Genomic DNA, 26,947 nt, shown 5'->3' with positions numbered 1-26,947 from the left:
GCCCTTGGCTTCTTCCCCCACCCCCGGTATGGTTGTTTCCCAGGTTGTTTTGCTTTGGTTTTTTCTGTCTTTGAGATGGGTTTTACCCATCGGGTTAGGATTTTGGTTCACTGTCGTTCCCGCCCTTCTGTCCCCTTGTCCTGTCACCGTCGTCTTTGTTGTCCAACGCAGGGGTGATCCCTCCATTCCCCCCACTTCTGGGTTGGCTCTCTTGTTTTGTTTCTCCGTATGTGTCGATGAGCATAGCTCATCCGTCTGCTTCTCTGTTGCTCTTTGTGGGCTTGTCTTGGGACTGATTTGGTGATCCCCCATTCCCCCCACCTATCGGCCCCTTTTCTTTTTTGTGTCGGGCTGTGTAGCTCCTTTTCTTTGTCTGGCTGTTTGTTTGGCGGTGGTCCTGGGAGGTGCTGTTTGGTGAAACGGGTTTTGTTGGAGTGTCCTTGATCCTTTTTGAGTGTTTTTGTTCTCTGCCTGGGTCTATGGTCCTTTGTGTGGTTGCTTGAATGTGTTTTTGGTGTTGTTGTGGGGGTTTCGTCTGGGTGAGCCGGTGACCACCGTTGGTGTTTGTGTCTTTTTGGTGTTGGCGGGTTGCTCTTTTGATTGCCCTGGTTGCTGTGTTGCTTACGCCTTGATCTGGTGTGGAGTGGGTCAGTGTTGGAGTTGGTGTCTGTTTGAGGTGTGGTCGGGTTGGTCTTAGTTGGGTTGGATGAGGCGTTGGGTTGGATGGCTTCGGTGGCCTATGTCTCATCTTTCATGTTGCTGTTCTTTTCTCTGTTATTTTTAATAAAAACCTCCTTTGGATTATGGGTGTCCTGTCCTCTAATCTTTGGGGTAGCTCGTAGTGTCGTGTATCTTATCCTTTTAAGGGTTATGGTTTCTTCGCAACCGACTATGAGCATGGGTGTCCTGTCCTCGTGGGTTCGTGTTCGTGTTGGACATTACATGTCGGAGTTCTTGATCTGTTGGTCCTACGATCGGAGGGTTCGATCTCTAAGGTGTAGGAGTTTTATCTCCGTCGGTGGCGGACTTTGTTGTCTTGCTTACCACTTTGTCTTTCTACGCTCTTTTCGCAAGAGTGTAAGTACACCTTGCTATTGTCACTCTGCGGCTCGTTTGTATCGACGGTATTTGGAGGTATTTCGTGTGTATGAAGTTTGTTCTATGGCCTGTGGCTATTCCTCCTTCCTTCACCAACATGCCCTCGATGCTCTAGTTTTAGGTTGTCTTGTGGTTGTTTTTATCGTTGTTAATTCTCATGTAATTTTTAGGAATGGCTTGGTAGTACTAGATTTGGTTGTCAGGTTTCTGGTGCTACTTAGTCGAATAGCCTACTATGTAACATTTGGAATAATGTAAGCTATTCTCCGCTTGTTGTCAAAAAAAAAAAAAAAAACTAATCAACTAGTAATAAAACATAAACACCACGCTCATTACCATGACATCAAAAGCCTCTCTATAGTTTGAGCTTGTGGTGGCTAAAATAAGAGCTCAAGATACCATAAGTGTGCTTTGCTTTGAAATTAGTCAAAGCTTTTGAGCCGCCTTGGTCACATCTTAAACATCATGCTTTCCTCAATCCATCCAAAGAGTGATTCAGAATTCAGAGTCTCATCTGTGTCGTGTCATAACAATTAAATACGACTTGTAAGAACAAGAGCAAGTATTAAACTAAGTGATTCACATTGTATCCAGATCAAATGTTATCCACAGCTGTGACAGCCAACAGGGAGCTAGAATACACCTAAAACTATATCCTTCCCTCCATATGTTTTTCTGTGGATAATGTTAGGGGATTGATTATTACGAACAATAAATTTGACAAACAATTACAGACCGAATCGACTCTTACTTTCCTAATAGAATAATTCGACCCTTATTCTTGTGCCTGGGTTATACCGAATTTTTCTATTGAGATAAGACGGTCCCCTCTGTCTTTGGCACTCAAAGATCAGAGACGTAATATAGAAATATTGTGTGTAGTTTGTTAAACGTTTGTTGATGTCAGAAGAATTTTCTATTTTTTTTTTATGTTCCTGCTTCTTCTCTTCCTCTTTGTTTATATAGAGAGGGAAACAGGGAAGGGAGGGAAGTTATTCTGAAGAGTTGCAACTCTTCAAAACCAGGAATACATTGAATTAGTTTCCCCTGAAATTAATTAATTATCTTTTCAGTGTAGACACGGAATTAAGTTCCGTTTCCCGCGATATTTAATTAATTCCAAAGTTTTGGGGGCGTTGCGTCCCCGAACCCCTAAACCAGGGCGCTTCGCCCCTGGACCCAGACTCGCTGACCGGGCAGCGAGACCCCCGTCATAGTCATTCGTCCGAATGCTAAACCGTAATTCCGTAAATAATTATGCAAGTATACTCTCCGTATTTTCCCGAACTTGCAATTTATTATTCAGAAATTACCCACTAACGAACCAACCTTAATTACGCAAAATGAAACCGGTAATTACTCTTAAATCACCAACAATCCTCCCCCATTTAAGCGTAATTCAAGATTAAATAAGCTAACAAACATACCAATTTATGCATAAATGAAAATGTCACGAAGATTGAATTTTCATTTAGTGAAATTACACATTCCAAATATTCGAGTATCGGGGTGTGACTAAGCATTGAACCCTCCTACACATTTTGAATACATGAAGATAACTCACACATAAACTAATTTACTTCTAAAAATTACATAAACCGACACTTAATTACAAGCCTAGTGTCCCATATCTATTCATGAACATATCGGGAGTCAAACCCATACTCCCTTGAAGCGGATGTACTTCATGTTCATATAGGTTGATTCTTTTCATCGTGTCCTTGCAAATAAACTTTTCCAAAAGATAAACCTTACAACATGCAAGTCTAAGCACACACCTCGGGATATAAATTATTGTGTGCTTCAATCTCTTAACAATAGGCCTTCCACATTGAATTCAGCCTCTAACGTTGTATTAGAGGGGAATTGGGTATCCTATCGCCAAGGATCTTATACGAGTTTTAGTCTCATCCCGTCAACCGACTTTATAACCAAGTCCATAATTGACCCTTCATGCAAAGTGATCAACTAAAACTGAGATCTCACAAAAGGCAACCGAGATTATCCCCATTTATGATAGTCCATAGACCGTGTTATAGCAAATACCCTGGTGCACCGATATTCACTATCAAAATTCAAGGATGAAATTGGTCTAATACTTTTAAGTAATACCGTAGATTAATTAATTTCCTTAGCTACTTAGCCTTAACCGGCTATGCTAACACTACGCGTACTAACACCAATGTCAAACTCATAATGCAATTTCGCTTCTTGGAAGTCCATATACTCATGATACTTTCCAAAGTAAAATACACTACCACTAGTAGAAAATCACCTTCTACATTTGGTACTTCAATTTGCAAAATACTATCCCTCTAAAACCGAAGGAAAATTGACATAGGACAAACCATAATTCATGGTTTACTTTATACATTGTCACACTTGCTTAATTCTTTGCCAAAGATGAGTACTAGCTATACTAGTATACTTACACAACTTGTCAAACCGCAATAATTAAGCCCTTGTGAAAATCCGAGTCATGACTCTACTTTCACTATTGGATAAAACCGTCATACTCAACTCTTAGGAGTATTCACACTTGATCCTAATACCAAGGATCATATTACCACCCCCATGTCCTTCATAGAGGAACACGATGATAGAATCACCTTTTATAAGGTAAATCATCTTTGGTCCATCTTTGGTCTACACCAAAGATCGACTTGTCATTAATCCTATAACAAATGATTACTCCATAACCGGACTTGTCAATAGTTGTACATTCAACATTGTTGATTTACCTCTTACATGGATATACCACCATGACTCCATAATCTCCCCATGGTTATTACAAACCATCACTCTCGAGATTATATGGTAAAATCGAGATTATATGGTAAAATCAATTACAAGTTTTGAACTTTAAACTTTTTCACATTATAAACATAAACATGTATATCAAAAATTATTTAACATGACATACACCATACAAGGTCAATAAATAACTTTTATCAATATTGAAATTTATACCCATCACATTAAACCTGCCCCAAATAAAACACAAGTAAAAATAACAATGCGACGGAAATTGACATAAAACAAGTCCCTTTTCATGGGTGAGTCTCCTTCTATTCCTTAAACCAACTTAGGGCGTCTCAAGTCACCATAAAACCGAAACTTTACACAACTCAAAACAATATACTATGTTATTGAGTCGTACGAGCACCCGTATAATATCGCTCAATCTTGCAATCCCATAAATCGTATCAAGGAGAGTATACACTCTCACTTTATAGATTTAACAATCGAGTAGCTTACGACATACAATATACATGGGTCAAACTAAACACCCACAAAATTATACCAAATTGATAAATTACATCAATTAGACCGCCAATGCTTAGTCTCAAATATATCTGATTATCAATGCTTACATGCCAAAAGTTGGAATACTTTATATATCCATAGCTTAACTTGTTACAACCAGCAAGTACAAATGGACAACAAAATGATTTAAATTTTCAAGTCAAACACAATGCATCGATCTTTGTTTACGAAAGGATGGCGACTTGGCATTATAAATGCCAGACAAGTTCATGATTAACATCACTTATCAGATGTTCAACAAAACATGTCAACAAAGATTCGTATTTCACGCATGAGATCAATTATTAACAAAACTGAAAACTTGATATTTAATCTTCATCTCACAAACTTGCACAATATACAACCGTCATTATGTAACGAGAATACATCTTATACATCCTCCGTACTAATTTGTCTCAGATTAAAGAAAATCTTAATATTATGGTCATTATTCTACAAACATAACAAGATTAGTTACCATGCAAGTAAAACAGAGTAATAATCATTTTCTCATGATAGTCATAATACATATCATAAAAGGTCTGAACAATTAATGCAATTATGCATGCAAAACTATGCCCCAATATCCTTGTGATCTACAAAATTCAATATTTGCAGAAAAAAAAATATGGATCAAAGAATTGATTCATACTAACCCATCACAATATGGCAGAGACCGTGGATACTTTCTCGTGCATTTTGGTGATCAGAACAAACATCATATTATACATATTATATGTCACTACTATATTTTAATCCAATGTCAGTCAAACAAATGTAAATAACATGTAGTAGTCCCGCATAAACTATACGCTTCTACTTTAATTTGATAACCGTAGATGGGCTTTATAAACACTGAAATGCAATGAACAATCATTTGAATGATTGGCATCATCAAAATATCATCGAACGATATATAAATTAAAAGAAGGGTACTTATCAATTTTTAATTGCACATGATTTCCAACTTGGTGGTAAGAGAGCAAATCCAACAAAATGATACGTGCTATTACCATTTGCAACATCACTTCTTTTCCAAGCCAAGGTACCAGACTTACGAAACCAATATTGCCATATTGGTCTTCCCATTCCTCTCCATCATCCCATGAAGAATAGACAACCGAACAAAAACCCACAACTTTTCCAAAATCATTATCCTATTTTCATCTGTACCAAACCACAAACAAAACTCCCTAATTTTCATAGGTCAATATCGTCCTGCTTACGGATTCCGTAGTTAATCTTCGTTGTCATTAACATTCGCTATCTTGAAGGATTTCGAAATAATTATTCTATTAGATTGTTAGGGGATTGATTATTACGAACAATAAATTTGACAAACAATTACAGACCGAATCGACTCTTGCTTTCCTAATAGAATAATTCGACCCTTATTCTTGTGCCTGGGTTATACCGAATTTTTCTATTGAGATAAGACGGTCCCCTCTGTCTTTGGCACTCAAAGATCAGAGACGTAATATAGAAATATTGTGTGTAGTTTGTAAAACGTTTGTTGATGTCAGAAGAATTTTCTATTTTTTTTTATGTTCCTGCTTCTTCTCTTCCTCTTTGTTTATATAGAGAGGGAAACAGGGAAGGGAGGGAAGTTATTCTGAAGAGTTGCAACTCTTCAAAACCAGGAATACATTGAATTAGTTTCCCCTGAAATTAATTAATTATCTTTTCAGTGTAGACACGGAATTAAGTTCCGTTTCCCGCGATATTTAATTAATTCCAAAGTTTCGGGGGCGTTGCGTCCCCGAACCCCTAAACCAGGGCGCTTCGCCCCTGGACCCAGACTCGCTGACCGGGCAGAGAGACCCCCGTCATAGTCATTCGTCCGAATGCTAAACCGTAATTCCGTAAATAATTATGCAAGTATACTCTCCGTATTTTCCCGAACTTGCAATTTATTATTCAGAAATTACCCACTAACGAACCAACCTTAATTACGCAAAATGAAACCGGTAATTACTCTTAAATCACCAACAGATAATCAGCCCAACAATCGATGACTTGCATTTCGAGGATGACTCAAATATAGCTTCGACAGTTAGGATCTTCTAGAGTTGTAAATAACTCTACATGGTGGAGTTTTATACATCTGATATCAGAGGCATTTTTCACGTATATCACCATCTATCATTCTTTTAGGAGAACCCTTTATGGTTAAACCTTGCCAACTCCATCGTGGAAGAGACTCTAGAGGATCTCAATAGAAATTCGACAAAATACAACGAGACAAATTAACAATTTATAAACCAAACTCGACTCTACACTATGCAATAAGAATAGTAGTAAAGGGAAGTAAGGGTCGAACCCAAGAGAAGAGATTTTTAAGCTAAAAACTTGAATTGTAAACTATTGACTACTAAAGACAAGGTTATAGACAAACAATGGTTATCAACAATGACCAACAATCGATAAACATAGATAAAGGGGGGTTTTTGAGTTGATTGGTAACATGAAACAAAATGAAATTGCAATCTTAGTCTAACAAGCAATATGACAAACACTTGGTGACTAAGATGATTCAATAATTAAGAGAACTTGGTGCAATTCTTCCTTTGTAACCAACAAATAGTAAAGTTTGACTCTTTTATAACTCTCCTCTTATTTTTAACCCAAAACTTTCAAGTCAAGATATTAACATACACAAATTAAACCATCCATGTATGTCCTCCAAGTTTAATCAACAATTCATTAAACCATGAGTGCAAATCAAACATGAGCATTAAGAGTTGTGCCAAGACAAGAAGTTAGGATTAATTCTCACAAGATTAAACCATACAAATGAGAAAATACATGAAATTTCCTACTTATTGCATGAATCATTTAAACCAAATCAACATACAACAAGCTTGCTCCAAATAATCCTAGATAGACTTGCCTCAACCACAAGAAATTATGGTAGAAGTCAAAGGGGATCAAGAAGTGCATCTTCAATGGGAACCTCTTCCTCATCTACTCAAAATCTTGAGCAAAGTGTGAACGACTTAACTCACCTAGTGAAGAACATGATGGTGAACAATCCAAACAAAGATGGGGGGTAGGTCAAAGAAATCAAGTGGAATGCAACTATTGCCAAGGTCCTCATTTGGAGGAAGCTTGCCCCATTATGATTGAAGAAGGAATTGGTGTGGAAAATGTAAGTGCAATGGGTTATGGGAATTACAATGCTAGGAATCCTTCCGGGGGAGGATATTACAATTATGACCCTAGTGGCAACACTTACAATGTTGGAAGTAGAGACAACCCTCGACTTGGTTGGGGTGGTGACACCTCAAAGAGCTTTGTGAATGGCCAATTCAACCACTTGAGGGACCAAAATTCCCGACAAGGTCAAGGCTCAAATTCTCAAGGAAATAGGAATGGAAATTTCAACAACCAAAGTCGAAACCAAAACAAAGGTCAATCATCCCAATTTGGCAATCAAGGTAACAACACCAATTCTCAAAAGGAACCAAGTGTTCAAGACTTGCTTAAGAACATTTTGCAAGAGCAAGTTAAAACAAACAAGCGGTTTGACAAGATTGAAGCCGACAAGGGTGTTAGTGATGCCAAGGTTGCCAACCTTGAGGTCCAACTTGGACAAATTGCCCAAGAACTTGCCAAGCAAAACCAAAGGAATTCCACTTCTATCCCCTCCACTACATTTCCTCCTAGAGAGAATGCTAGTGCTATGACATTGAGGAAGGGGAGAACTTTAGAATCTCCTCCCAAGAAGAAGAGAAGGGGCAAGTCACAAGAAAGGGTAATTGAAATTGAAGAGAAAATTGAAGAAGAGCTTGTGGTTGAACAAGAGAAAGGGACATCTTCAAAAGCTAATGAGGAAGAAGAAAAGAGTCCTTTGAGCATTGACAAAGGAAAGAAAGGAATCACCAACACAAAGGATCAACTTGAAGAGATTGAAAAGGAATATGAACCGGAGGTACCATTTCCTAGTGCCCTCACAAGTCCCAAGAAGTTTGATAAAGACTCCGATCTTTATGAGACTTGTAGGAAATGTGAGGTTAACATCCCTCTTTTTACTATTATTAACTCCGTCCCTAGGTATGCAATGTTTCTCAAAGAACTTTGCACCCCTAAACGGAAGCCAAGGAAAGGGGTTGAAAGAGTTACGGTTAGTAGGCATGTCTCGGCAATTTTCAAACGAAATCTTCCTAAAAAGTGTGATGATTCGGGCATGCTAACTATACTGTGCTCAATTGGAGGCAAAGCTTTTGCTAGAGCTATGCTAGACTCGGGGTCCTCTATTAATGTCATGCCTTATTCCATTTATGAGACCTTAGAATTGCCTCCCTTGTCTACCAATGTTGTGATACAATTGGCGGACCGCTCTACAATTCACCCCAAGGGTCTTGTAGAAGTGCCTGCGCAGCCTGCGCAGTTCTCAGCTCCCCGAAGTCTTGTTTTTCTTCCTCTTCTTATGACTACCAATCCAAATTCCTTCCCCTAGAGGCCTCCCTCGAAAGACCACTCCCATCCATTATTAAGCCACCCACCCCCAATCTAAAACCACTCCCCGACCACTTGAAGTACGTTTTTCTTGGGGAAAACAACACTCTACCCCTCATAATTTCAAACCAACTTGAGGGTGATCAAGAAAGGAGATTGGTGGATGTATTGCACAAATACAAGGAAGCTTTTGGGTGGAGCATTGCGAATATTAAGGGGATAAGCCCAAGCGTATGCATGCACAAGATCCGGTTGGAAGGGGAAGCAAAGCCGGTTCGGCAACCACAAAGAAGATTGAACCCATCAATGATGGAGGTGGTGAAGGAAGAGATCATCAAACTACTCTAAATGGGAATCATCTACCCCATTAGCGATTCTCAATGGGTAAGTCCCACTCAATGTGTACCTAAAAAGGGTGGTGTGACGGTAATCGAGGGCAAAGAAGGAGCTTTAATTCCTACCCGGATTCAAACCGGGTGGAGAGTTTGCATCGATTATCGCCGCCTAAATGCCGTGACTTTCAAAGATCATTTCCCTTTACCCTTTCTAGACCAAATGCTAGAGAGGCTACGGGGGAAGGAATTCTATTGTTTCTTGGACGGATATTCCGGATACTTTCAAATTCCCATACGTCCGGAGGATCAATCCAAGACAACATTCACATGCCCTTTCGGAACATATGCATACCGAAGGATGCCCTTCGGTTTGTGTAATGCTCCGGGTACATTTCAACGTTGTATGGTGAGTCTTTTCTCGGATCTTGTAGAAAGAGTCTTAGAGGTCTTCATGGACGACTTCACCGTCCATGGAGACAATTTTGAAGCTTGCTTGGACCACCTAACTATGGTTCTATCACGATGCACGGAGTCACACCTTGTGTTGAATTCCGAAAAATGTCACTTTATGGTTAAAAGCGGCATCGTGTTAGGTCACATAGTCTCAAAGAGAGGGATTGAGGTGGATGTGGCTAAGGTTGAAGTGATAAAAACCTTGCCATATCCTACTAATACTCGGGATATAAGGTCGTTCCTAGGACACGCGGGCTTCTACCGTCGATTTATTAAGGACTTCTCCAAGATTGCTTACCCCTTGTGCAAGCTTTTGCACAAGGATGTGGAGTTTGTTTTTGATGATGCGTGTAGGTTGGCATTCGATTCTTTGAAAGAAAAGCTTGTGACGGCCCCGATAATTCAAGCTCCAAGATGGGACCTCCCTTTTGAAATCATGACCGATGCTAGTGATTATGCCCTTGGCGCGGTTTTAGGCCGAAGGGACGGGAAGGTTGCTCATGTGATACAATATGCTTCTTCACTTTTGAATGATGCTCAACGGAACTACACCACCACGGAGAAGGAATTCTTGGCGGTGGTGTATGCCATTGAAAAGTTCCGGGCTTATCTCTGGGGTGCCAAGGTCATCATTTATACCGACCACAAGTCTATAAACTTGTAGACAAGAAAGACACCAAAGCAAGGCTAATGAGATGGGTTCTTTTGTTGAGTGAGTTTGATATCGAGATCAAAGACAAGCAAGGGAGTGCTAATGTGGTAGCCGACCATTTGAGTAGGCTTCACATCAATGAGGATCTAGTAAAGACCATGGGAGTAGTGGACGGTAGCTTACCACTTGAATCTCTATATTCTATGAAGGCCGTTGAGCCTTGGTATGCTAACCTTGTCAACTATATGGTAACAAATAAGTTTCCAACCTCACTCTCATCAAGTCAAAGGAATAGGATAAATGCCGATTCTAGATTCTACATATGGGATGAACCATACCTATGGAAGATGTGCCAAGATCAAGTCATTCGGCGTTGTGTACCGGATGTAGAAATTCCATATATCCTCAAACATTGCCACGAGTACGCTTGTGGGGGTCACTTTGGGCCTCATAGAATGGCACGGAAGATCCTAGAGTGCGGGTTCTATTGGCCCAAGTTGTTTAATTTCGTTTAATTAATTTAATTTGCATTGACATGTAAAAAGCACTTGAGGTTTGTTAAATGATATAGTGATTTGCAAGAACCCTCTTGGAAGGCGTGCCCAAGAGGAGATGAGAGTCGGGTTTAATAGACAAGTTCATTGGAAGAAGCTTTGAAGAAGGGATCAAGGGAAATAGGAGCCACAATTAACTAAGTATTGAAGTTACAATAAAAAGAAACAAGAGCAAAAACTGCGAGGCTCAGCGCAGCCTGCACAGAAGGCTTGCGCAGCTGCGCACGATTGCGCAGGCAACCCCAACTTTTGCGCAGCCTGCGCAGGTCTGTATGCTCGGTTCTTTACCTTTCCAAATCCCGACTATTGCTTCATTCTATCCTCATTCTTCCTTAACAAAACCCCCAATACTCAATCTCATTCATTCAAACACTCATCCACTCATCCTATATCATCAACAAACCTCAACTATCTTCACCAAATTCTTCACCAAGTTCATCTTTGCTATCAAAAACACATTCACACTCCTAAATTTCTGACAAAAATCCCCCAATTTCCCAAGAACCCTAAATTTTCCGGGTTAAATTGAAGCTTTCTCAAGTGGATTTCTGGGTCACAAAGGGATTTTTATGCAACATTCTTCTTCATTCAAGGAAGTTTGAGAATTTTCGGGAAGGTATAACAACTTTCCTCCACTCTCTTTGTTTTCAATTTGTTTAATTCAATTTACATTGTGTAGTTGAGTTAAATCCTTGCTTGTGATTGATTATTGGGGATTGTTGGCAATTATTTTCTGTTAGGGAAGGCACAATTCAACAAAATTACCTTAAACAATCAAGTTTGTGCTAGTGCACACAAGGTGTTTGTTGAATTGCCCCATAGAAAATTTTTCAGATTTTGGTTGTTTTTGAAATTTTTTTTGTAAGAAAGAAAAATGGTTTTTGGACTTGGAAAGGGGAAGTCCAAGAAAAGGGGTGAGTCCTCAACCCAAGCACAGCCCGATGCACCACCACCACCACCTAAGCCTTTCCGGGGGGATGAAGGGTTAACCTCACAAGCCAAGACTTTCTTCAAGTTCCTTGGGAGCAAACCCTTGCCGGTATCGAAATTCCTTCACCCGGGGACCTTGAGGGATATGGGTATCTACGACCAAACCCTTTCCTTCCTCACCAAGGTAGGACTAGAGAGGTACATGAACCTTCAACCACATACGTACCCCGCCTATACCTTAGAGTTCCTTTCTACCATCCAAATCACGGGGGAAAGAGAGAATGCTAGGGTGAGTTTTCGGTTGAACAAAATGTGGCACACTCTAACCTTCGAGAGGGTGAGGGAGATTTTAAGAATTACTAAGCCACCCTCCTCCATTAACCCACAGGGAACGGCCTTGAATGATATTTGGTGTGCACTCACGGGAAAAACTCACATGACAAATAATGACAAAACCTCCTCTATCACAACCCCCCCCCCCCCATCCGAATTCTTACACGGATGATATCTTGTTTCTTCTTTACGATGGGGGAACCCACAAAACTAAATGATGGGGTCCGTGAGTGCATTTGGGCGATGTTGCCCGATGGGGAGGGGGTTCCGGATTGGGCTAAGCCTTTTGTGGTTAGTGCATCAAAGCATAGAGAAAAGAAGGGGAGCATAAATTGTGGAGGTTTGGTCACTCTTTTTGTGACTAGCTTGGTTGGTGCTATTCCCGATGAACAACCTAGGGTGTGGGGGAATAATCTTTACAATGAGGCGGGGTTGGTGGAGACCCATATGATCCATGCCTTGGACACGGTCCCATGGAGTTGCTATTGGTTGGGGGAAGGAGGTGTCCAATATATGAGGCTACCAATGAATGGCCCCCTTCCAAGTGGACCAAGAGCCCGGGATTTCTTTTGTCCCGCCGAGGGCAACCTCCCCAACCCACCCCCACAAAGAATGCGCAAGAGAAGAGCGGTTGAATCATCCCATGGCCCCCAACAAATGGAAGAAAGAGAAAGAAGAAGAGGTTGACTATACACTATGCAATTAAGAATAGTAGTAAAGGGAAGTAAGGGTCCAACCCAAGAGAAGGGATTAAGACTAAAGCTTGAATTGTAAACTATGTGGCAACTAATTAGGATTCTATTAACTAATTAAGACTCTAACCACAATTAAGACTTACTAACTAAGTTTATCAACAAAAAATGGTTATGAACAATGGTAAACAAGTGGTGACATAAATGGAGAAAGGCATTTGATTGGAAACAAGCATAACAAAACTAAAGATGTAAACTTTCCTAAGAATCAAAACAACAAACACTTGAAATGCAAAGAACAATAATATGAGAAAGACTTGGTGCAATTCTCTCCTTATGCAACCAACAAAGGTAATACTTGACTCTTTTGTCCCGCCGAGGGCAACCTCCCCAACCCACCCCCACAAAGAATGCGCAAGAGAAGAGCGGTTGAACCATCCAATGGCCCCCAACAAATGGAATTAAGAGAGGTTGAGATCATTGAGGGGGGATTTCATGCTACCCCACATATATCTTCATCCTACCAACCGCCTCAAGATACCCCTATGTATGAGGCCGGGGGTTCCTCCACTCCAACCTTGGAACCATGGCAACATCAAATGTTCCAATACTTTGAGGATACCCGAGGGACTTTGAAGGAGATTAGTGGGAGGGTTGAGAGCTCCCATTCTTGGCAACAACAACAAGGGCCAAGATTGGAGAGTTTGGAACAATTTCGTAATGCGTTTGAAGAGCCAAGGGTATAAATACCCACATTATGAGATCTTAGAGGGGGACTCCTACTCTCATAAAAAGATGCTTGTTTTTAATCTTAAGCTTGTAATAATTAAGACAAGAACTCTCTCTAATTTTATGTTAATCTTTCTTCAATTTGTGGGTTGTAACAAGATTATGGAAGGCTAAATCCTTCTTTGCTTGGTGTAATTCATCCAAAGTTTCCAACTTTGGTATTGTAAGACTATTTTAATCTCATTTTATTTATCTATTGATCTTTCCTTATGCTTATTTCTTATGTTGAGTAGATGAATGTATGAATTGATCACTCTTGCATCTTATTTACCCAACTATTGCAAATTCTAGAGAAATGGTTTAATCTATCTAGGATTAATTGGAGCAAGCTTGTTGTATGTTGATTTGGTTTAAAGGATTTTTGCAATGAGTAGGAAATTTCATGTCTTTTCTCATTTGTATGGTTTAATCTTGTGAGAATTGATCCTAGCTTCTTATCTTGGCACAACTCTCAATTCTCATGTTTGATTTGCATTCATGGTTTAATGAATTGTTGGTCAAACTTGAAGGATATACGTGGATGGTTTAATTTGTGTATGTTAATATCTTGATTTGAGAGTATTGGGTGGATAATAAGAAGAGAATTACAAAAGAGTCAAGTTTTACCTTTGTTGGTTGCATAAGGAGAGAATTGCACCAAGTCTTTCTCATATTATTGTTCTTTGCATATCAAGTGTTTGTTGTTTTGATTCTTAGGAAAGTTTACATCTTTAGTTTTGTTATGCTTGTTTCCAATCAAATGCCTTTCTCCATTTATATCACCACTTGTTTACCATTGTTCATAACCATTGTTTGTTGATAAACTTAGTTAGTAAGTCTTAATTGTTGTTAGAGTCTTAATTAGTTAATAGAATCCTAATTAGTTGCCACATAGTTTACAATTCAAGCTTTAGTCTTAATCCCTTCTCTTGGGTTCGACCCTTACTTCCCTTTACTACTATTCTTAATTGCATAGTGTATAGTCAACCTCTTCTTCTTTCTCTTTCTTCCATTTGTTGGGGGCCATGGGATGGTTTAACCGCTCTTCTCTTGCGCATTCTTTGTGGGGGTGGGTTGGGGAGGTTGCCCTCGGCGGGACAAAAGAAATCCCGGGCTCTTGGTCCACTTGGAAGGGGGCCATTCATTGATAGCCTCATATATTGGACACCCCCTTCCCCCAACCAATAGCAACTCCATGGGACCGTGTCCAAGGCATGGATCATATGGGTCTCCACCAACCCCGCCTCATTGTAAAGATTATTCCCCCACACCCAAGGTTGTTCATCGGGAATAGCACTAACCAAGCTAGCCACAAAAAGAGTGACCAAACCTCCACAATTTATGCTCCCCTTCTTTTCTCTATGCTTTGATGCACTAACCACAAAAGGCTTAGCCCAATCCGGAACCCCCTCCCCATCGGGCAACATCGCCCAAATGCACTCACGGACCCCATCATTTAGTTTTGTGGGTTCCCCCATCGTAAAGAAGAAACAAGATATCATCCGTGTAAGAATTCGGATGGGGGGGGGGGGGGTTTGTGATAGAGGAGGTTTTGTCATTATTTGTCATGTGAGTTTTTCCCGTAAGTGCACACCAAGTATCATTCAAGGCCGTTCTTTGTGGGTTAATGGAGGAGGGTGGCTTAGTAATTCTTAAAATCTCCCTCACCCTCTCGAAGGTTAGAGTGTGCCACATTTTGTTCAACCGAAAACTCAACCTAGCATTCTCTCTTTCCCCCGTGATTTGGATGGTAGAAAGGAACTCTAAGGTATAGGCGGGGTACGTATGTGGTTGAAGGTTCATGTACCTCTCTAGTCCTACCTTGGTGAGGAAGGAAAGGGTTTGGTCGTAGATACCCATATCCCTCAAGGTCCCCGGGTGAAGGAATTTCGATATCGGCAAGGGTTTGCTCCCAAGGAACTTGAAGAAAGTCTTGGCTTGTGAGGTTAACCCTTCATCCCCCCGGAAAGGCTTAGGTGGTGGTGGTGGTGCATCGGGTTGTGCTTGGGTTGAGGACTCACCCCTTTTCTTGGACTTCCCCTTTCCAAGTCCGAAAACCATTTTTCTTTCTTACAAAAAAAATTTCAAAAACAACCACTTAAAACAACCAAAATCTGAAAAATTTTCTATGGGGCAATTCAACAAACACCTTGTGTGCACTAGCACAAACTTGATTGTTTAAGGTAATTTTGTTGAATTGTGCCTTCCCTAACAGAAAATAATTGCCAACAATCCCCAATAATCAATCACAAGCAAGGATTTAACTCAACTACACAATGTAAATTGAATTAAACAAATTGAAAACAAAGAGAGTGGAGGAAAGTTGTTATACCTTCCCGAAAATTCTCAAACTTCCTTGAATGAAGAAGAATGTTGCATAAAAATCCCTTTGTGACCCAGAAATCCACTTGAGAAAGCTTCAATTTAACCCGGAAAATTTAGGGTTCTTGGGAAATTGGGGGATTTTTGTCAGAAATTTGGGAGTGTGAATGTGTTTTTGATAGCAAAGATGAACTTGGTGAAGAATTTGGTGAAGATAGTTGAGGTTTGTTGATGATATAGGATGAGTGGATGAGTGTTTGAATGAATGAGATTGAGTATTGGGGGTTTTGTTAAGGAAGAATGAGGATAGAATGAAGCAATAGTCGGGATTTGGAAAGGTAAAGAACCGAGCATACAGACCTGCGCAGGCTGCGCAAAAGTTGGGGTTGCATGCGCAATCGTGCGCAGCTGCGCAAGCCTTCTGCGCAGGCTGCGCTGAGCCTCGCAGTTTTTGCTCTTGTTTCTTTTTATTGTAACTTCAATACTTAGTTAATTGTGGCTCCTATTTCCCTTGATCCCTTCTTCAAAGCTTCTTCCAATGAACTTGTCTATTAAACCCGACTCTCATCTCTTCTTGGGCACGCCTTCCAAGAGGGTTCTTGCAAATCACTATATCATTTAACAAACCTCAAGTGCTTTTTACATGTCAATGCAAATTAAATTAATTAAACGAAATTAACATGCAAGGAAATAAATTGCGGAAATAAACTACGCTAGGAAAGCAATTAAATTGGGATAGAATATTTACAAATTTGCCGTTATTTAATGTCGATGGCTCGACGTAGTCATTGTTGGAGATTTAATCTTTGTAAATTGGATCCTCTAAAAGAAGATCCTCATCACCTTGTAACTCGATTCCTTTGAAGTAATGCTTCAACCGTTGCTCATTGACCTTTATCACTTTTCCCGAGGTCGAGTCTTCTACCTCCACCGCTCCGTGTGGAAAGACTTTCTTGACTTTGTAAGGCCCATACCACTTCGACCTTAGCTTGCCGGTAAAATTCTTGAGACGACTAGAACAAAAACGATTAATATCAAACCGTACTCCCCGGCAACGGCGCCAAAAACTTGATGGTCTCAAGTTAAACCTCGCAAGTGCACGATTTTATCGTTGTACACTTTAAAGGGTCGATCCCACAAGGAGTAGGTGGAGTACTAATCGTTCTAATTCACAAGCTTAGCTAAGTCGATAAATAACAAAGATGGAGGTAACAAACTAGCACTAAACTAACAAATTTAAAGACTATAAACTAGACAAGATAAGAACAAGCTAAAAGATAAGGGATAAATCAAATAAAGAGAAGGACTAGAACTCGGTTCTCCCACTAATATAAGTAATTCCACATACTAATCGTCTCGGCTAATCAAAAGGGGTAGAAAGGTAAGGGGGAGATGGCTCTAATTCGCCTAGAACCTCCCTTCCGGGTTCGCAAAAGGACACTAGCTACTCCAACTAACCCCCCTCCCGGGTTCGAAAGTTGGTATTCCTAACTCAAAACCCAACAACCACGAAAACATGCATTTTTCCACGGAGGTCAGGAATTTGGTCAAGATCATTAAGTACTCATCGTATTCCGGGTCATCCCACTCCTCCTTCCGGAGGTCGATTTCAAACGCTAGTCTAGAGGCACCCTCCCTCGGTTCTCCCTTCCGGTCTCAACCTTAGTCGGTTACAAGGTCAAATTTCGGGTATCCAACTTACAACCTAACCAACTTCCGTTGGTGGTCAAGGGTCACAAGTCGACACTACCCAAAACCCAAACCTTAAACAAGCAAAATCCTCTAAACTACCCTCACCAATTTCCCCCACAAATTAGCCTTAATGATAATTAGTTAGTGAAATTACCCATATCGGGTCAAATCATGTCTCTAAAGGCTAAATAAACAACAAAGATGGAGTCTTTAAACATAAACATGGGTGGAAGATGAATTCTACTTCTAAACATTCAACAATCCAACAATAATTAAGAGGAAAGATGGTTTAATCTAATAACAAGGATGAACAAACTAAAAGACACAATCAACTCAAAGATTAAGTCTTTGAGGACAACTAGCAAGGGTGAACAAAGGGAAAGAGAAATAAAGAAAAGATGAACAATGAAAAGATTAACAATGGTGAAAACAACAACAATTAAACAACAAAGATGCAAATTTATCAAAAACAATCAAACAAACTTGAAGGAAGAACAAATGTAAACAAATGAAAATAAGGAGAGAAATAATACCAATCAAATAGTAAGAAAGGAATTAGGATAGAAAATTAAAGAAAGGGGAACCTTCAATTCTTCTTACAACCCAACTCCAATTACTAATTAATTGAAGAACTAGTCTAATTAAGGAATGATTAACAAAATGATTAACAAAGTTTGAAACTTGGAAAGGGAAATATTCTTAGATCTAGGGTTGTGTGTACAAGGGGTTTAAGGAGGGGGTATTTATAGGCTTGTATAAGATTAAGAAGAAAAGAGGAGGAAAAGAGAGAAAAAGCCCAAATCCCATTTCTGCTGCGTTCTCCGCCGGTGGACCTACTGTCGCTCTACCTACCGCGAACTGCAATTAAATAAAACATCCGGCAAGTGTGTTACCGCGGTGGACCATTGCCGGCTCTGCCCGTGAACACTACCTTCAGGTCTTCTTCTTCTTCCTTGAAGTGTGTTATACCGGTTGACCATTCACGGTGCTCCTCCCTCGGCGAGGTCAAGCTTCCTTTTCCTCTAAATCTTCAATTAATTCGTCTGTTGTGTTCTCCGGTGGGCGACGCCTTCGCTTGCAAAACACAAAGACTCGTGTCAATTCTTCAATTTCTTTGGCAATTCTCTGGGTGTGTTCTCACGGTGGCTAGACCGGCCGCTTGGCCCCGTTGCGAACACTGCCATCAGCATTTCTTCACCTCTTCTCCATGTAAAGGCAATGGGATGCCTTTCTTGCCCCAATTCCTCTATACTCGGATCGGTTCCTGCAAAAGGATACACAAAATAACAAGTACTCGGATCGGTTCCTCTATACTGCCATCAGCATTTCTTCACCTCTTCTTCATGTAAAGGGAATGGGATGCCTTTCTTGCCCCAATTCCTCTATACTCGGATCGGTTCCTGCAAAAGGATACACAAAATAACAAGTACGGGGATTGGGCACAAAATGCAAGGAAAACCACCCGAAACCGACTCGATACGAGTCGGTATGCATAAAAGAAAGAGGGGAATTAGAAGTAAATTAATCGTATATCAAACCTCCCCACACTTAAACCTTACTCGTCCCCGAGTAAGTCCCAAAACCAATGTGCAAGTCACTATTATTACAGATATGGAGAGTGAGTGCACAATATAAGCATCACTCAACTAAACTACTACCTAAGCCGATCGAGTATTAGCGCACTCAACACCCCTTCAACTCGCAATTTGACATCCATGAGGGGAGAATGCCCTATTGCAAGGCAAGTTGGGTCTTGCTACAAAATTTTTGACACATCCAACAATTAAGCATGAATCAACATATAAGATGCATCACAAAAAGTCAAGCCGCTTTCCTCATCTAAGCGGCCGTTTTACTTTGAACAATTAAAGGTTTTGGTCGGGAGATACCGTCTCATAGTCTTGGCGGGGTGTCGATGCCCTAGTGGTGGCTCAAGCAACCTCGATGTGACAACCAAATGCCTAAGAAACAAATTCAAAGGCGGGAAAGGGGGAAGCAAAGCCTAACCTTCGAGAATTACATGACACACACAAGATTCAACCAAATTGACCCATGACTAAGGGGACCAAGACTACCGACTTCCTCACGGTTTTCACTAATCTCTCATTTTGTTTTTAGAACGGGTGATTTTTGTGCAAAAAGTAACCAAAATCACTCAACTACTCGACTCGTGAGACATGCCCGCAATCTAACATGGAATCCTCTCCTACAAGACCATTCATGAGATGCAAAAAAGGGAAATGTGCATAAAAGAAACAAGGGTTGAAACGGGGCTAGGTGACGGGACGAAACGGGATTGGTGCAAGCACCATTTTGGGAAAAATGTGGAGGTACACATCAAGAAGTTGCCAAAATTCCATTTCTTCCACTTTTATTACAACAAATGAGTAACGTCTACACCCTAACAAAAATTGGTTTCCCGAATTAATGCAAACATTGTGCAAACCCGACTCACTTTGGAAAAAACACGAAAATTATCACCTTATTGCAACCAATGAGCAACGTTTACACCCTAACAAGAGATTGGCTCGTCAAAATCAAGCAAAAATTGTGTAAACCCGACTCACCTAGGAAAAACATCAAATGCCCCTTTTATTCATGCAACGCCTTTTTCTACTCCATTGATGAAGGAGTGTTGCTTGGTTTTTTCTCATCAAACAAAGTAATTGTGCAAATATTTTTCTTTTTTCATCACATTTTTCTCTTTTTCTATTTTCTTTTTCTTTTCTTTTCTATTTCAAAAACCTCTTATTCCAACAACGAACCAAATTAAGAACCATTATTTCAACTCAAATCATCAACTAGGACTCAAAACCCCCTTCTTCAAACAACCAACAACATGTAAGCAACTTTCTTGATAAGGGAAGGTTGTTTATGGTATGTAGCTAGTTTTGTAGGTGCCAAAAGAAAGGTTTAAGCTCAAAAGGGGTTATCAAAACGGGACCTAGTCTAAAGGGTCGAAAAATAGGCTTATTTGGCAATGTGAGGCTCAAAAGTGAAATGCAACTAGTTGTTTCAAAATATGCATACAAATGAACATCTCATGGTCTAAAAAGGAAAGGACGCCATGCTTGTGCGTCTTGATGTGACATGCCACGCAAGGAGCCTACTCACACATAAGGGAGACCGGGTATAGATGTACCGGTCCCAAGGAGGCTCTAAATCTCACATGTAAGTAGCTATGTCGAAATCTAGGCCTAGTATACGGTCTATGGTCTCACAAGGTGGTCAAAACTCTCCGGTCTAGCCTCATTTCCCGGGCATTTGCAAGCAAACACCCCAACAAGGAAGTCACAAGGTGCAAGCCACTAAGAGGGGAAAGACACGACCTAGACAATATCATCATAGAGGGTATCATGCTCCCTTCCTAGACCAAATTTTGTTCAAAAAATTATATACAAACTCAATGCAACAAGAAGGAAATACAACACATATTTACATGTGAAACAAATGCATGCGAGAAATGGAAATGAACATAAGGTAAACATGCAACAATATTGACTAATCCTAGCAGCAAATCAATACCAACAATCCACATGGAAATGGAGACACCCAAGGCAACAAAATCTCATTCTCCTTCATATATACAAGATACAAAAAGAAAGAACGGTAAAGGAGTAAGAGATTAGAACGAGTTTACCAAGCGACTTCTAGCTCCTCTTTGCCTCAAATGGTAGATGCATATGCCAAAGGTTAGTCAAACATATATATACAATGCAAAATTTTTGTATTTTTCAGAAATTTTTCAATTTTTAGGCATTTTCTTGCTTTTTCTTAAATTTACAAGTATATAAAGATATGAACAAATATAGACAATATTCACAAGGGTGGATATTTCCCTCCCCACACTTGAAATGTACATTGTCCTCAATGGACAAAAGCATAGGGAGTGAATAAGAAAAAGAAAGGAACATATTTTTGGATTTTTGATTTTTCAAAAGAAAAATAACATATTTTTGGGATATTTTTGTTTTTGAAAAATTAAAAAGACATATTTTTGTTGATTTTTAATATATGAATTTCCTCCCCACACTTATTTATTTACATTACTTCCAAATGGAAATAAATGTGTGGAGGAAATTAAAATGAAAAGACATGTTTTTGGGTTTTTCTCATTTTTTTTTTTCATTTTTTTGTGATTTTTAGAATAAGAATGCAATGCATGCTCTATTCTATATGCGATATTTAAATTACAATGCAATTTATGCTAAGTGAATGCAATTACTAAATGTAACAATATATTACAAATTTGAAATCTAATGCAATCCTATATGAATGCAACTAAATGAAATACCAACTAAATGCATGCGAAAAATTAAACGTGAATGAGAGAATTTGGATAAAAGGGAGAGATCGTACTTGTCATTTTGGATTGAATATGAGGAGCATACCAAAGGCTTTGGATTGAAAAGGGAGGATAATAGGCCACCAACTCGGCCTCTCGGGACTAGGAGTCCATCTCATCATCATCATCATCATTGTTCTCTCCGGTGCTAAACTCGGAGCCCGGAACTAAATCCTCGGGGTTGAAGGTGAAATTACCTCCACTACCGCCGGTACCCATGAGACCTCCCGTGAAGTCTCCACTCATGTTCATAACACCGCCCTCTCCTCCCGTAGAAGCATCTCCCATAAAGGTCCCACCGGCTCCCGAAGTACCCGCATCACTAGCAAAGTAGGGTCGAACCCCCCCTACCCAATGGGCGTCATGCCCCTCCGGTGGAAAGATAGGGGCTGAAAAGTAGTCCGGTTGGAGGTTAAGACCTCCGTGGACCATACTCCCATCCGCTCTCGGGTAGTTCCCATCGGGCCATGCAAAGTAGGAAGGGTGGGGGGCATCGAAGGGCACGTAATCCCGTCTACAAAAGTCGTCGTAGATCGGGTACGTACCGGTGGCTTGATCATAGTAAATACGGTCCAATTTCCGCCCCCATGGTATCCCTCTCACTAGCGGCCTTGGCCGTGGCAATATCCATCCTCTCCATCCACTCGGTGAGAGAAGGTGGTAAGGGAGGATAAGAAGGTTGGCCCGAAGAGGACCCCTCACCTTGTTGGAATTGCCAAGGTGGGGGTTGGTGGGTTTGTGGCATTTGTTATTGAAGGGAGGAAGGGGTGTCCACTCGACGGTCTCGCGAATAAACACGAGGAGGGTTTGGGGGAGGTTGGTCGGCGGGTGCCTCCGCTTGAATTGGGAGGAGGTAATCATCCTTATCTTTCTCAATCTTAACGGCGGTGACATTGGGAAGCCGGATAGAGTTCTTGTAATTAATTTGCCAATACTCATGGCCGTCGTCGGGGTTCTCTTTGAGCCACGTGAGGTTTGTGGTCAAGTAATTATTTGTTAAGTAAGTGTCCCCGGGTATCCAATTCATGGTAGAAAGGTCTACCGGACGGTCTAAATTACGGGCAATTCGGGTGATCATGCCACCCACATGTATCGGGACTTTTTACCCCGGAGAACTTGCAATCTTTGATAGTTGAAGGGCTAGGTAGTGAGCCACATTAATTCTGAAGGGGGTGTGTTTTGTGAACAAGTAGGACCCCAATATTTCAAGTTCGTGGGTTCTAAACACCCACGGCTCATCCACCGCAAGAACGGTGCAACCCATACATCTATGCCACACCCGAATGACGGGGTTGTGGCAACTAATCGCGGGCCTTTTCACCCCAACTTTATCATCAAGGCCCGAAATCGCTTTTCATACTCGGGAATAGTGAAAATCAGCGGGTGGGTTATGTGACGGTGCATTTTCTAACCCAAACATGCTAGCCAACCGACCCAAAGTAATATTGTGCTCCCGGTTCATGAGACGAAAGCTAAGGGTAGCCACCATATTCGATTGCCGGTGCTTTGTAATCCGTAGACTACTCAAAAATTCCCAAGTGATGCGGGGGTAAGTATACTCATGCATTGTAAATATTCCCCTCATGCCACACCCCGTAAAGAGAGCTTCCGTCTCCCTAGCTATCCCGAGGGTCGATAAGGAGGGATGATGTAAAAACTTAGTCGGGGTGAGGGGGCGATTTTTGAAGAGAATAAACTTACCCTTATGAGTTTGTGTGGCAAACTCAACCGTAGGAAAGTCCGGATCGAGATTTGTATCACTTGCGGCTCGAGCAATCAACTCCGCTTGATCCCTTGCTACATCCGCTCTTATCCTTCTTCCGGCCATAGTGAAGATTGGAGGTGATTGGTGAAGGTTGATTGAAGTTTGGTGGAGATTTGAGGGAGTTAGGGTTAGAAAGGGGGAAAAAATAAGGAGGAAAGAAGAAGAAGAAATGAGGAATTGAAATGGAAATAAGGGATTGTCGGGTTATATTTTGGTCTGCTAAGTGTGTTTTGCCGGTTTGCGAACCGGCAGCCGGTCTGCCGGTAAAACACACGCCCCTTTTTCCAATTTTTTCGAATTTCTCTCCTGAAAATTTGACCTCGCTGCCGGTGGACCAACCGGCTGCCGGTCCACCGGCAAAACACTCTCCTCACTTTGAAATTTTCCCATACTAGGTGTGTCCTGCCGGTGAGCCGGCTGCCGGCAGAACACAACTCCACTCATAAATCAACTTCTCAATACTCAAGGCATGAGTGCTCTGCCGGTGAGCCGGCTGCCGGCCTACCGGCAAAACACTCCTCTTCACCAGTTTTGCAATTTTCTTCAAGTCTTCATGTGTGCTCAGCCGGTGGGCCGGCTGCCGGCCTGCCGGCAAAACACACTCCTCATTATCAAACCTTCGTGTTTTCAGCTTTGCCATGTGTGTCCTGCCGGTGAGCCGGCTGCCGGCCTACCGGCAAAACACAGCATTACTTCAATTTTCAACAAATTGACTTGGCCTCGCTACCGGTAGGGGCGCCGGCTGCCGGCCTACCGGCAGGGCACTACACTCAGCTCTTTTTCACTTGTTTTCTTCCAACTTGCTCAATTTTCTTTAACTCGGGATTCGAGCTTTTTCATAGACCCCGGAATTCTTGTTTTCCACAACTACGCCGACGCATGATGTCGGGATTTCGGGTCAACGAAAATAATGCTTGCTTTCTTCAAAAGTGACCTCCGTCACCAATCCAAATAGACAAAGTACGATTCCAAATCTCTCACTACTAGTCTAAAATGCAAGCTATATACAAAGATGCATGGGTTGCCTCCCATGTAGCGCCCTTGTTTTATGTCGTAGGCTCGACCAAGTAAACAAGCCAACAATTTTCATGGTGAGAACAAAAAATCTTAATTGACTAGAAAGGTTTCAAGGATCTTCATTTCCTTTTGAACGGGATTGCCAACGTGATAGTGCTTTAATCTTTGACCGTTTACTTTAAAAGTTCGGTGTCCTTGGCTTATTTCAACCGCCCCATGAGGGAAATATCGGACAACGGTAAAGGGTCCGGTCCACTTCGACCTCAACTTTCGGGAAAAGAACTTCAAGCGGGTATCATATAGAAGAACCAATTCACCCTCCTTGAACTCTCTCCTTATTATGCACTTGTCGTGAAATCTTTTCGTTCTTTCTTTGTACAACTTAGCATTCTCATAGGCTTCTAGCCTAAATTCCTCCAATTCATTCAAATCAAGAAGTCTTTTCTCACCGGCCGTCTTCAAGTCATAGTTGAGATGCTTGATGGCCCAATATGCCTTGTGTTCAAGTTCCACCGGCAAATGACAAGCCTTGCCATACACCAATCGGAATGGTGAGGTACCGATCGGTGTTTTGAAGGCCGTCCGGTAAGCCCACAAAGCATCATCAATCTTCAAGGACCAATCCTTTCTTGACTTGTTCACGGTTCTTTCGAGTATAGTCTTCAACTCTCGGTTGGAAATCTCGGCTTGCCCATTAGCTTGAGTATGGTAGGCAAGACTCTTCCTTTGTTGCACACCATACTTTTTCAACAAAGCTTATAATGCTCTCTCTCCGAAATGCGTACCACGATCGCTAATGAGGACTCTCGGGACCCCAAACCTTGGAAAAATGATCTTTTGAAGTAGCTTGATCACTTCCTTAGCATCACAAGTCTTGGTCGGGATCGCCTCAACCCATTTGCTTACATAGTCGACCGCCACAAGTATGTACTCATTTCCGAACGATGATGGGAAGGGACCTTAGAGCATTAGAAGCTTTGTTGAAAAAGTATGGTGTGCAACAAAGGAAGAGTCTTGCCTACCATCCTCAAGCTAATGGGCAAGCCGAGATTTCGAACCGAGAGTTGAAGACTATACTCGAAAGAACCGTGAACAAGTCAAGAAAGGATTGGTCCTTGAAGATTGATGATGCATTGTGGGCTTACCGGACGGCCTTCAAAACACCGATCGGTACCTCACCATTCCGATTGGTGTATGGCAAGGCTTGTCATTTGCCGGTGGAACTTGAACACAAGGCATATTGGGCCATCAAGCATCTCAACTATGACTTGAAGACGGCCGGTGAGAAAAGACTTCTTGATTTGAATGAATTGGAGGAATTTAGGCTAGAAGCCTATGAGAATGCTAAGTTGTACAAAGAAAGGACGAAAAGATTTCACGACAAGTGCATAATAAGGAGAGAGTTCAAGGAGGGTGAATTGGTTCTTCTATATGATACCCGCTTGAAGTTCTTTTCCGGAAAGTTGAGGTCGAAGTGGACCGGACCCTTCACTGTTGTCCGATCTTTCCCTCATGGGGCGGTTGAAATAAGCCAACGACACCGAACTTTTAAAGTAAACGGTCAAAGATTAAAGCACTATCACGTTGGCAATCCCGTTCAAAAGGAAATGAAGATCCTTGAAACCTTTCTAGTCAATTAAGCTTTTTCGTCCTCACCATGAAAATTGTTGGCTTGTTTACTTGGTCGAGCCTACGACATAAAACAAGGGCGCTACATGGGAGGCAACCCATGCATCTTTGTATATAGCTTGCATTTTAGACTAGTAATGAGAGATTTGGAATCGTACTTTGTCTATTTGGATTGGTGACGGAGGTCACTTTTGAAGAAAGCAAGCATTATTTTCGTGACCAAATCCCGACATCACGCGTCGGCGTAGTTGTGGAAAACAAGAATCCCGGTCAATGAAAAAGCTCAATCCCGAGTTAAAGAAAATTGAGCAAGTTGAAGAAAACAAGTGAAAAAGAGCCGAGTGTAGTGCCCACGCCGAGGGCTCGCACTGGCGCCCTACCTAGCGAGGCCAAGTCAATTTGTTGAAAATTGAAGTAATGTCGTGTTGTGCCTTGGCATAGACTGCTCACCGGCAGACACACATGGCAAAGCCGAAACACGAAGGTTTGATAATGAGGAGTGTGTTTTGCCTAAGAGTCACAGCTGCCCACCTACGAGCACACATGAAGACTTGAAGAAAATTGCAAAATCGGTGAAGAGGAGTGTTTTGCCTTTAGG

General features: G+C 41.2%; 2 protein-coding genes across 2 annotated transcripts in view; one reads left to right on the top strand and one right to left on the bottom strand.

The window, feature by feature from the left end:
- Positions 1–26,947, bottom strand: part of LOC141653773 (BTB/POZ domain-containing protein At5g41330) — a 46,364-nt gene that overhangs the window by 1,374 nt on the left and 18,043 nt on the right. Inside the window, exon 2 of the mRNA XM_074461620.1 lies at positions 1,403–1,475. The gene's annotated coding sequence lies outside the window, so the exon portion shown is untranslated. The remainder of the gene's footprint in view (positions 1–1,402; positions 1,476–26,947) is intronic.
- Positions 25,668–26,360, top strand: LOC141651895 (uncharacterized). The gene has a single exon (XM_074459587.1). It carries the CDS (start codon positions 25,668–25,670, stop codon positions 26,358–26,360), a length of 693 nt encoding a protein of 230 aa, XP_074315688.1.

This window comes from Silene latifolia, chromosome 4 (assembly GCF_048544455.1).
Source record: "Silene latifolia isolate original U9 population chromosome 4, ASM4854445v1, whole genome shotgun sequence".
NCBI classification, from domain to species: Eukaryota; Viridiplantae; Streptophyta; class Magnoliopsida; order Caryophyllales; family Caryophyllaceae; genus Silene; species Silene latifolia.
This window is presented reverse-complemented; position numbering and strand designations above follow the sequence as displayed.